The sequence below is a fragment of the Nothoprocta perdicaria genome, unplaced genomic scaffold, assembly GCF_003342845.1.
Source record: "Nothoprocta perdicaria isolate Ctin4 unplaced genomic scaffold, notPer1 scaffold_12, whole genome shotgun sequence".
NCBI classification, from domain to species: domain Eukaryota; kingdom Metazoa; phylum Chordata; class Aves; order Tinamiformes; family Tinamidae; genus Nothoprocta; species Nothoprocta perdicaria.
This window is the reverse complement of record NW_020454316.1, coordinates 6,262,198-6,275,095: the sequence shown is the minus strand read 5'-3', so window position 1 is coordinate 6,275,095 and position 12,898 is coordinate 6,262,198. Positions and strand designations below refer to the sequence as shown.

The following is a 12,898-nucleotide window of genomic DNA, read 5'->3' as shown; positions in this document are numbered from 1 at the left end:
GCGACAGGGCGGCCGCGCCAGCCGGGMCCGCCGCGCCGGACCCACCGTCAGAGCAGCGCCGGGAGCGCCGGTCGGGGCTGCGGACGGAGCGCGCTGCCCCGGCGTCGCCTCCGCCTCCCTATGCGCCCGTGCCCAYCCAAGCGACCGCGATGTTGCCTGTGGTAGCGGGGCTGCTGCTCGCCGTGGCCGCGGGCGGCCGCRCGGCCGCCGTGGGCGACTCGGAAAGCCCGCCGGGCAGCCGCTTCGTGTGCACCTCGCTGCCGCTGGACGCGGCCGGCGCCGGCTGCCCGGTGCCCATGCAGGGCGGCGCGCTGCCCCCCGAGGAGGAGCTGCGGGCCACGGTGCTGCAGCTGCGGGAGACCGTCCTGCAGCAGAAGGAGACCATCGGCAGCCAGCGCGACGCCATCCGCGAGCTCACGGGCAAGCTGAGCCGCTGCGAGGGCACCGACGGCAAGGGCGGCACGGCAGCCTGGAGGAAGGAGCTGTCCAAGGGCAAGGACACCATGGGAGACCTGCCGCGGGACCCGGCGCAGGTCATCGACCAGCTGAGCCGCACCATGCAGACCCTGAAGGACCGTCTGGAGAGCCTCGAGGTAGGTCCGTGCTCAGGAAGCGAGGTTTCTGCCACGGAGCCCAAGTCCTCCTCCAGTGTGGACTGGGGCAGCATCCCCCTATGGAGCTGTGCCATGTCCAGGCTCCCAAGTGTGGGGAGAGGGTTGTGCGGGTGGGTTGTGACCTTCTCTTGGTCTTCATCCCTTTGTCTTAACAGGGAAGGGGGCAGAAAGGTTCTTCCCTGCAACCCATCCCACCCGTGGAAGATGTGTGGCATTCCTGATTGTTGCCAGCTCGGTTTCTGTGCTAATACACCCAAATCCCTGTTCCTGGGAATGCAGCTTCCCAGGGTTTAGGTGTAAAGCTGCCATCTCGGGCAATAAGACTCTAGCATATGGTGCTGGACAAAGGCAAGCTGCCTTATTTAGAGCTGGCCTCCAGCAGCACCAACGTGGTGCTGAATAATTGTGTGAAAATAAAGGGCCTTTGGTCCAAGCCTGCTCATAAATGGTTTCCAAGAGCCGTTGGATTGTTGCCTTGATGGAGTGGCCCTCACAGGAAAGAAAAGCTGTGCTAGAAACTGTAGTGACAGAAACGGTGTTGGTTGTTGCCTCATTTTTCAGACCATGAGCACTGCATGTGTCTCCAGAGATCTCCAAGGATTGACTTATGCTGGGAGGATTTAGAGCAGCTTCCTATGGGTTCCTCTGTTAGAAGATATGGATGAAGTGGATTTTTTTTTTCCAAGTACAGTTTTTTTGATCCTGCATAGCGTCCTTTTAATACCACTACTCTCTTTGTGAGGCTTCTCCTATTAGCATTACATCTTAGGACTGGGGAAGTGAAATGTGATGAGAATAATGTGGACAGTATTGGTCATACTTGAGAAATAGACCTATTTTCTATTTTCAGATCAATAAAAACAATCAAATTGGGTAGTATTTCTAGTTGAGCTCAAGAATATCTGGCTCACTGCTTGACAAACCAAAACTGAGTGAACTTTCGTTTAGTAAATGTGTTTTAGTAGTTCAACTTCTTGTTTTAAAGAAGTGTTTTTCTGTTGAGTTAGGCTAATAGCATCATTTGCAGTAAGTGAAGCTAAACTTACATGTTGCACACTGTATCATCATAAATATGGAGACTATTTGCAGCTGTCTTCCTACATTGATTTTTCTTTATTGAACACAAATGTATGAAGAGTCTTTGATACATGACACAGCAAACCTTTATTAAAGGTTGAGGTCTTCTTTGGGTACAGTGCTGATAAAAGCAGTGACCATGACCAGGGCAAAAAGGCAATGTCTCTTCTGTAGTTGCTGGAGATCTTGGTGACCTTTCTTCCTCTTGAGGCATAAGGATTTTACAATTTCTCGTATAGGAATAGCATAAGCTTCTTTTTCTTTTCCCCCAAAGCACCAGCTCCGGGCCAACGTGTCCTACGCAGCGCTGCCTCCGGAGCTCCGAGAGATGCTGCAGCGGAGGCTTGGGGACCTGGAGCGCCAACTCCTGACCAAAGTGGCCGAGCTTGAGGATGAAAAGTCTCTGCTTCACAACGAGACCTCAGCCCACAGGCAGAAGACAGAGACAGCCTTGAATGCGTTGCTAGAAAGAGTATCCGAACTAGAAAAAGGTAATTATACAGAATCGGAGTGGCTCTCTGTATTGATCAATTAGCTCTTCCAGTACAGTCATCTGAATGTGTATCTTGAAGGAAACACAGCCCCTTCCTGATGTTGCAGCACATTTCTATATGCTAAATAGGTGACAGTATAAATATTTGGATTCTGTTTTTGCTTTTTGTCACAGAGCTCCTGCTTGACAGGCTCTGCATGCCCTAGGTTTCCTGTCTTCCCTTGGCACATGTAACTGTGTGGGCTGTGAAGGTGAATGTTGTAGCACTTGCGGGATGAAAAGGTCTATAAGGAGGTGGGTGGGAATAGAGGGAAGTATGACAGTGGTGTCACAAATACCTACTAATGTCATGTATACCTCTAAGCAGAGCTGCCTTGCTTCAAATAAACTGAAATGTTAAGCTTAACACGAACTAAACTTAATTAGCACAACTGCTTTGGAAGTAATGAATACGATCTTACACCAGAACTCTTATCTGCTGTTTTAGAAGCAAGTGGGATAAAATSTTTCTTTTTTGTTGTTGGCTGTACCTTGAGTTACTGCCGACCCTCCAGCTGTGTCCTTTCCCACATAAGCAGCCTTTAGAGCTTACAGTAGATTACACATGGTGCCAGTGGGGGACACTTCCTTAATTCTAGCCATTTAATTCATTATGTAGGTTAATTATTGAGATYTGCATGCATAAGTAGAGTCAGTTGATTTGAATCCTGAATGCTCATGGAATTGAGCTATAGAACAGGACTATCAATATTGGTAATGTATTCCCACAGAGTGGAGCATATTGTGGATTGTGGTAACTAGAGTACCACTAAATGCTACTGTCTAATCCTGCCGCTCTTAAATGATTTCCCAAGGTGAATGGGCCCTCTGCTTAAAAGCAACTTAATGGACATGCTTTCAAAAGGATGTAGACATACGTAGCTCATGAATTTTAAAGCGCAGCTTAATGGATCCATTTGTATAATACAGTAGGTATTATTTCCATTTAAAAAGTGTGAAGCGTGGGGAAAAGTAAGGAGGAAGAAGAGATCTTCTAACAGCTTTGTCATTTATTGCTTTCCTAAGAGCTAAGAGAAAACCCAAACTGCAGCTAAATTTCTAGTAAACTAGTAATCTGTTAATATGCCTTATGTGACAAGTATTGCTAGTCCTCATCTCTGAAAGAAGTGACTCATGTTGGTAAGTCATCAGAAAGAGGCAGTGGTGGGAGAATCAGAACAAGGATGTGTAATTACCTAGGTTAAAAATAGCCCCTTCCCACTAGCATCTTTCTGTGTTGGGAGAGGGGGCTGTCTTCCTACTAGTCTCCAAAGACTGGAAGAATTTGGGCCAGGAACTGAGATGTGGGCCTTTTTTCGATTGCGTAGTTAGCTGTCTATTTAAATASAATTTGCTGTGCTGTTCTGTGCCTTTGGTTCCTCAGACACCTGAAAGTAGGGATAATAATCAAAACTTACTGATTTCTAGATTGCAAAGTTCAGCCAAATAATACTTTGTACAGTTTGTACAACTGTCATGATTCCCAAAGTCTTTAACTTCTTCACCAATTGTCTCCAACTTGTGTGGTGAACGATGCATTAAAAAAGCTGAACTGAGTGGAAGAATGACCTGCAGTTGATGTTGCCTGGGCTTCAGTTTTCTTCCCTGCTTGGCTGGAGATGTGGATGAGTCTCCAGCTATCTTGAAATCTGTTGTGCCTTTCCAAGAGGGAGTAACACTATTTCTTACATTTCTTGTCTAAAAATAGCTCACATCCTTTGGGAAAATAACTGTCACACTGCATGTGCCTATTGCCCAGAAACGGAGAATGTTACTACTGGGAGTTTTGGGTGTTTTCAAGTAAAGAGAAGGCAATATAACAAGAAGAGTGGTTTTGCTCATGTCCGATTTGTTCTTGCTTCCTTAAYTTTTTCACACCGTGGCTAATATTCCTAATGGAGTTTTTCTATTGCATTTCTATTTACTAGCCTATCTATTTCCTTTCCTCATATTTGAGATTAGTTGTGCCAGCCTAGTGGAGGTTGCTGAAATACCTAAGATGACACTTTCATTTACTTGTAAGTTTGGAATATTTCAGTTCTCGGTTTACAAGTTCATCAAGACAGATGCAAGCATCAGACAAGCATCATTTTTCTTCTACCCTCTCTTTCTGTGAAAAATGCAGTCAAAACGCCTTAGCTGCTTCTGATAATGGGAGCAGATAATGATAATTACATATGAAAATCATRGCAACCTTTTGCGACAACAGATCTTCATCAGCATCATGGTGTGAAATACGGCAAGAGGATGAGATTTGTTTCAGGGATGTGAGTAAAGGAAATGGGTAGGAGACAGAAGAACCGAAGACTCAGGGAGATGGGCTAAGCCTGCTGCAGAACCATAGGGTTTGATATTGTGCTACAGTGTGAGATTTTTCTTCCCTTTATTTTTACTTTACAAAACTATACTATTGCTGATAGTTTGTATACATACAAACAACTATGTCATGCAAAGTGTTGCAGCTCACTATAAAGTCTTGATCCAAGTTCTCAATTTCATAAAAATCTCTTCGGAATCTTCCCGGATTTCTGTCATTTGCTAGGAAAAGAAAATAGTATTCTTATTTTTTGCTGTTTATTAGTTATGCTTATTTTTTGCTGTTTTGCTGTTGTTTGTTTTTTAGTTAGCTTACAAAATTATTGCACTTTTGTTGATGTCATTTTGACTTTAGCTTTACATTTTGATTCAATTCTTTAGTTGTCTATAGAATGGAGATGGAGATTGGTTATACTGAGTTTGATTCTGCTAAGTGTTCTGTAGTGTCTGCTTTGGTTATTCCAGATTGGCCATTCAAAAGGAGAGAGTCGACCTGATTCTCTGCTAGCTATCTGTAAATTGAGAATAATGGTGCTAGATGACTGTTCAGAAATGGTAGGAAGAAATATGGTATTTTTKAACTGTTTTAGTAATGAGCCTACCAGAGAATCTCCTGCATATCAATGAATGTCTTTAAAATGGTTTGAATGGTGTGAAATGAGAAGGCCTCCAGCCACAGACTGAGCAAGGAAGAGGGAAAATATTTAACAGCCTCTGTTTAGTGGCATGCCACTTTTTTTCTCTGGAAGAGCAGGTAAGAAGCAGCTAAGTAATTAGTATGATGAATATATAGATTCCTATATTGAATTGTGCTGCAAAATGAAGTTTTAAAAATATTTCTTGAGTGTAGTTTTGTCTACTTTCTGTAAAGTGAATCAAGTTAGATAATATCAAATATTCTTTTCTTAGCCCAAAATAAAGTAAACATTAAAGTAAATGTTAACCTTTTTTTCTTCCATGTAATTCTAGGCAATAGTGCGTTTAAATCACCTGATGAATTCAAAGTGTCTCTTCCTCTTCGCACGAACTATTTATATGGGAAGATCAAGAAGACTCTGCCAGAGCTCTATGCTTTCACCGTGTGCTTGTGGTTGAGATCAAGTGCTTCTCCTGGAATTGGCACTCCATTCTCATATGCTGTTCCTGGTCAAGCTAATGAAATTGTCCTCATAGAATGGGGGAATAATCCAATTGAACTTCTAATTAATGATAAGGTGAGAACCAACAACTTTCCTTGTGGGTTACATGGTCAGAATAGCTGTTTTTTTCTTCATCTCTAGATACCTCCCTGGCACCTTATTCTCCCTGATTCTTTCCAGCTCGGGGCTTTTGAGATGAAGAAGTGTACATGTTCTTTCTCAACTGTCTATATTTCTTGCAAGTTGACAAAAGTACTCTGAAAGTCAAGTGGTTACTTAGATTTGTGTTTTGCTTGAGGCAAGAGCGGGGGATATTTAGGTGAGCACAAACTTATGCTCATCCTCTGAAATAGTAAGACTTTCTGTGCTTGAATCCTTTCTGTTTCAGAAAAAAAATTCAAGAAATAACTCTTTTTTTWAAAAACTACATTATTGCAAAGCCTGTTTTATCCAACTGCAGTATTTTTCTAATACTAAAAGTCTAGATATGTTAAAATCTGGCACAAAGTATGGCAAAAATCAGCTGGGATTGGTTTTGATACATTGAAGTCTTTAAGTGCATTTTTTCAGAGTGTTTATAGTTGAAAAAAGCAGCAAATAATTATCCCTCACAAATTCACACCAGTGGTGGTTTCCTATAAGCTTCAGAATTAAACCAGAACTGCTGAAGTTTATCATTAAAACAAATTATAAATATTTCTATTTTCTTCACTTTCAGTTTGGGCTAGTTATGAAATATAAACAACTGATTTTGGCTAAATTCCTTGTTTTGAATAAATAGAAGCAAAACTAGCTTCRTAACCTATCCAGGCAGCATTGTAGCATAACTTATTTGCCTTYGGGCACCATCCCCTGGGTTCCTTGGCCTGAGAGGTTTCCTGGGAACTCGCTGCTCTCTGGGGTTCAGGTGTTTACGAAGCTGTGGCATAAACGCAGGTTATTCAGTCACGTGGCTAGTTAAGGGCTCCTAGTGGTCCTTCCATCTTCTCCAATCAATAACAGCGAAAGGTGGTTGTTTTCAGTGATTTGTGGAAGAAAAGGAAACTTGAGTCTTCCTTAGCTGTAACTTTCTGCTCAATATTCTATCTGTTGTCTTAATGCTAGGAGTAGCTTCACTAGTGTGAACCTAAATGTTTTTTTGTTATTTATCTACTGTTCTATAGAACTACTCCATAGGCCACTGCCTCTGTGTCCATGCTGCCTTGAGTGAGTTTTAGATCAAGTTCCTGAAGGAGTTTAATTCCTGCTCTTTGGCCGCCTTACATACAGCTCCCACAATCTTTACTGGGAGCAGACAGATCTACTTGTCAGTGCTACCTGCAAGTGCTACCCTGGCCTGCAGAGAAACTCCAGCATGAAAATCCAATGGAACTTAGGGCTAAGCCAAGAAACTTTAGTACCAACAGATGCTGTAGATTAACTTGCAGTATCAGTAGACTGATAGCAGCTTAGACTGGCACTTTTGTCATTTGATTACAGCTGGAATAAAGTGGCTCACAGCTGGAATAAAAAGCATCCTGTACTCTTGAATTTCCAGTACCTTCACATAGAAAATTGTGAAGATGATTATCAGGCATTATCAACTGGGACAAAATAAAGATTTGAATGGGAACTAACTTCTGCTTCGGTTTATGCATCTGAGGACAGAGTAGATAAAAGCTGTGGTTACATTGCTAGACTTTATTTATTCTTTTGGTAGGTTGCCCAGCTCCCTCTCTTTGTTAGTGATGGAAAATGGCATCATATATGTGTAACGTGGACAACCAGAGATGGCATGTGGGAGGCGTTCCAGGATGGAGAGAAGCTTGGCACTGGAGAGAATCTAGCTCCGTGGCACCCGATTAAACCTGGAGGCGTCCTCATCCTCGGTCAGGAGCAGGTGAGTGAAACCCTTGGAGTGTTCCAAGGGTTTAAAAAAAAAGACTCAATAAAAATGTAAGTTCCCAAAGAAACCGATCTCCCATTTGTACTGAGTCCTTGGTCTTGGTGCTATCTGGTATCAGGAAGAAAAAATGACAAAGCAGCAAATACTGCTTGATGCAACTACACACCTTGTGTTTTGTTTCATTTATTAAATATTCAGGATATTCATGTTGCAAGTATTCCCAGTCTTCATGTTACSGTGTGAAACTTCATCAGTGATCTGACTAATACTTTAAATAGAGTCATTTGAACAAAATTGCTTAAAACTGGCCATGAAAAAGACAGCATTGGCCATATCTGTTAAGTGTATATGAGTGCAGTGGAAAAGGAGCTGTCTGAGGGTGGGCCATGTGCACGCCTTACTTAGTGGTTGTGTTTTAAGCCAAGTTGCCCATACATATTAGTAGGTGGCCGTGTATTTTTTTTTTCTTCTGCTGCCCCTCAGCCTTMTTATCATTATCATAGTCAAATGTTATTTCTAGATGCCCAGAACAGACCAGAGAGCCTGGTAGTGCTTGTGGGTCTGTCACCATCTTCTATAGGTGTGTCTGCTAGGGAGAATTGTGCTACAATTGTCTGAAAAGCTTTAGAGCAGTGGAGTCTGTGTCACTAATTTTAAAGTTGTTCTCTAAAGGGACATCTATAGTCAAAGTATGAAGTCTGCATTATGTTTGTTTTTTGATTAAAATATGTGAAGTTTTCCAGTGCAAACATTAATGTCTGAATTTTGGTAGAGCTAATACAAAGTYGGCTGCGGCCAACTTTGAGGCTGAGGATGAATCCTTTCTGAATAATGTGAAAGAGAGGATTTTGAAATCCGACTCTTGTTTAATATTTGTTTAGTAATGCTACATCTCACTAAACTATTATTACAAACTATGTGACTATTCAATCGTTGTTTTATCTTCCCATCCTTGCATATCAATATATACCTTGATACTTCTATCAAAAAAACAGTGGTCATAATAAATAGTAGGAAATAAACTCTCCAGAATTTCCACATTAACAACAGGGTGACCAGTAATTTTAGTCAGRAGTTCAGTAGATCCTCATCCCTACCATAAATAAATGATATTTAACGCTGTGCATTAGGCTTTTGAATGTGCAAAGCGGATGCTCCATTTCAATTTTAAAGGGCTGGGGGAGCATTTCTGTAACTGTCATACAGCTTGGCTGTGCTGTGCTTGGCTCTGTGCTGTGCTATCAGTTCTACATTAGTGCGACCACACAAGGTGGATCTGGGCCCTTAAGTAGTGGGTAGAGCAAATAAACCTTTGAGGCTTATGCAGTAACTCTTGGAGTAACTGATCTGGAATGGGCAGCAGAAGTCTGTGTATTTAGAGCCAAAAGTTTGTCTTCTGTCCAGACATCTATCCCTAAAGCTTTTGGGGTAATGCTGTTCATCTGTGTAATTCTCACTGAAGTTCTGTGCAAGGCTCCCAAAATGGGTCCTACTTCAACCTCTGCTTTTGAAGCCGCTTGGCTGCTTGGGGGGCAGCTTTTCTGTGGTAGGTAGGATGCAGTCGCTACTGCCTGCCTTGAACTGCTTTGACGTGCACATTTCAGCCTTGAGCTTTTAAATGTCTGCTTTAAATGTCTTCTTCAAAATGGTCCTTCTAGAAGCTTGGAGTCGCTTGTCTGTGTGGTCTGGCTCTGCTCTTTTCGCTTGCTTCTAGCAGGGTTGCTGTGGGGGGAGGATTTTCAAGTTTGAAGAAGAAAATGCTGGAATAACCTGCTCATCTAATCCTAATTCTTATGTGCCTAAAGGACACAGTAGGAGGAAGATTTGATGCAACTCAAGCCTTCGTGGGGGAGATGAGCCAATTCAATATATGGGACAGGGTCTTAAAAGCCGAAGACATCATGAACATTGCCAACTGCTCTACCAACATGCCTGGCAACATCATACCCTGGGTTGATAATAACGTTGATGTGTTTGGAGGTGCAACTAAGTGGCCTGTGGAGACATGTGAAGAGCGCCTGCTAGATTTATAGCCGTGATCCTTTCCCATTTAAGTGCCCCTTTTTAGTAGGACAATCTTTTGTGCAATCTAAAGCACTTATTTTTCTCTCTCTGCCCTTCCCTAATTCCTCTGAGGAATAAAAAAAAAAACGGAGCGAGCTGCCTGGATGCAAAGAGAACTGGTGGTTTGGGGCACTGAGCCTCACGATGAAAGATGCACCTCTTAGCTAGAGCAGCCCTTACTCTCCTACAGCCTGGTCCAACATGGGCTTTTTGCAGTAACCTGTGGGGTTGTAGTTCAGTGCATCAGTCCTGACAGGCACGGGGAGCAGCCTTGTATGTGTTACCTGTAGTTCTCCTTTTGATAACACGCAGTGCTGACAAAGCACTAAGATTAACAGGCTAAAAGTGGATCTCCCGTCCTTCTATCTTCCCCCCTTTGAATTCAAGCAAATACTTTTGTTTTTTTAAGCTCTTTTTAAAGAAATTATCTAATTCCTATACTACAGCGGCATAGCTCAACCATGGGTAGAGCAGAACAGCTGCTATTGGGAGTACAATGGTCTTGCTTTTCAGTGCATCAGAAATCCTTGTTTTATGGCAGAGGGTGATATATTTGATGTAAATGCCATTCTAGTTAAATTCAAAGAAGGGCTGGATTCCTTGCTTGTGTAATGAACTTAGCTTCACTGAACTCAAGAGATGCTTCRGGTGAGGCTCGGTCCCCAAACCTCTCTTTCCTTAGCCAGGCTTCCCATATAGGTGGATGGATGAATGATTTTCTTTGTATTTTCTGTAGGCTGAATGTATTGAATTTGCGGTGACCTGACTTGTAAACACTTCTCTATTGTTTCTCTCGTTTTAGTCTATGTCTTTATTTTTGAAGTATACAAGCTGTGATTAAGTGAATTTCAGTTTTGTTTTGAAAGGCCTTTTTATGAGCAAGTGCCAAAGTTCAGTTTCTGCTTGCTGAGAATCACTATATATTTTTCCAGCCTGAGTCTTCTGTAATGTTTTCTGTGTTATAATGGTCCTATGTAATATGAAGATGTGCTGTTTTTTCAATTCTTGTTGATTGTCTCTTCTGTAAGCACTGGGCCGGCTACTACTTTTTTATCATTTTCTCTGAATATTTTGCAAACAATGTTGCTGTTTTCTTGGCATTGATGTGACTACTTGGTTTGTGGCTCGCAGATAGCAAATGCACTGTACCAGGAAAGAGTTGATACTTTTGTTATTTTAAAGAAAAAGGATTTAAAAGGGGGTGGGGAGATTTATAAAGCTATATATCATATTTTATTTTTCATATGTTTTGAACTGTAAGAATAAATGGTGRAAGTCCCATTTGTAGGATAAAGTTACATATTTCCATTGATATGTAGTACATTGTTCTTAAAAGAAAATTCTTACAATGAAGTTTTAATTAAAAATGCACTGTAAAATGAGTCTTTAATTCCTTTTACAGTCAAACAAGACACTGGATCCTCTTTCAGAGTTGCTAGGAGTTTTGTTGGCATCTTTGTAGTCTCCTAGAAGCAGAGCTGTACGAGAGGAAGACCTGTCTGCTGCCACTGATGTGAGGGGCTGAGTGTCCTAGCACTGTTCTAGTGGGGTGGCTTGAGATGTGGCAGTTTCTCTGGAATGGAATGAAGGGAATAAGCTCATATTTATATAGATATACACACAAACATGTGCCTTATTTCTAATGGTAGTGATCTGATCTGCTCTGAGCAGGTGTAGTGGTTTTAGGTGACTTAAGTGTCTCCAAACAGTATAAAAAGAACAGCTTAGCAAACAAAATGGAATTAGTTGTTGTAAGGTGATAGCAAAGTCACTGTGGCTGTGCAGGTTGTAAAGTGGTATCCACAAGGTCTGAGTGTAAAGTGGTATCCACAGGATCTGACAAGAAACTGAATGTTCTGCTCTGTAAACCCAAAGTTTCGTGGCTCCTTCTCCCCAAGAGAGCCAGTGCTGCAGCTCTAAGGTACCCTCTGCACACAGGGAGGGTTTGGCGTGAAGCTTTTAATCATTTTTTTCCCCCCTACATAAGCTGTTAGGACCAGGAAGCTGGAATTCTGTACTGAAATCTTCCCTCTCAGGAAACAGCCTTCACACCTGTCCCAGAATAGCCTCAAATCTCCGCTGCAAAGTTTGCCCCAAGTGTTTTCCCATAGATCAGGTCTCTGCTTTTTACAAGTGGTCCAACACTGAGTGTTTGTATCATTCCTCATTTGAGGGAGGCAGAGGGTCTTTCCCTGCCAACTAGCTGTGCTGATCCTTTCTTGGAGAGTTATTTAAATGCCATCTCAGTCTTAGGTTTGTCTTTATGTGTGATATTAACACTAAACACCTGTGTGAGAGGCTGCAGGTGCRGCAGGAGCTGCTGTGGGTGGGGGCACTGAGTGCTTCATATGGGACACCTGCGCCAGCCTGACTGGGATGCTCTTAGTTSGCTGTTGCTGGTGAGTGGTTTGGCTGTTGTTCTCTTCAGCTCTGCTCTGCTTCTGCAAAGGATGGGATGAAAAGGCTGAGCTGCAGAGTGTGATGGATCTCTCTTCAGTGTGCRGAAGTCAATACAGTTGCTTTTATCAAGGCGCATCAAAATGCTCAGGTGAGAGGGTGTTTGGGGACATCCATGCTGTTATAATCTTCCTTTGACCTGGGATGGCTCTGTCTCTGCTAAAGATAAACAGCTTGGTCCTTGGGGGGTTTTGCTTTGTTTTGGACTGGTTACATAACCAAACTGTTGTTGTTGTGGGGGTTGTTTTATTGCTGTTTTCTTAAAGATGTTGACTCTTTAGTAAAAGCTAAGGATAAGCAATATGTGATCCATTGAGCAGGTTTTTCTATATTTTACTATGTGTTTTCTTTGGTCTTTCATGCAATACTACGTTTTTTCACTGAAACTGAGTGTTTTTTGTTTTCTGGGATTTTTTTTTATACTTTTTATGTTGCAATGAAAAGCTATGGCTCTTATTCTGCTGCTACATATTCTGGGAGTCACAGGTTTTATGTACATACATATATAAACAGATGGCAAAACAGGAGTAAATATTACTGTATTCCAGCACTTCTACTGTTTATGGGGTGTGGAAGTTACAAGACAGCCTTCAATTCCCCCAGTGCTTGCAGTGCTGCTGGGCAGCTTCTAGCTCATTGAGAGCAGACCTCACCCTGAAAAAGACAGTCCCTAGAGCTGTGGCACGTCATGTGCTCTTATTCTGAGTAAGAAATCCTTGTAGAAGTCTTATGCTTTTGAATACTGAGTTCCCTACTGGACTTCTTGGATGCTTATTATAATAAAGATTAATAATAATCCTACCAATAATGAATG

The 12,898-nt window shown here is 42.2% G+C and overlaps 1 protein-coding gene across 1 annotated transcript; it reads left to right on the top strand.

Moving 5' to 3' along the window:
* The first annotated feature begins 149 nt into the window (after positions 1 to 149).
* NPTX2 (neuronal pentraxin 2) lies at positions 150 to 10,767 on the top strand. The gene is made up of 5 exons (XM_026054205.1): positions 150 to 593; positions 1,966 to 2,182; positions 5,509 to 5,753; positions 7,378 to 7,557; positions 9,369 to 10,767. Exons 1-5 carry the CDS (start codon positions 150 to 152, stop codon positions 9,594 to 9,596), a joined length of 1,314 nt encoding a protein of 437 aa, XP_025909990.1. The 3' UTR covers positions 9,597 to 10,767.
* Positions 10,768 to 12,898: the final 2,131 nt, after the last annotated feature.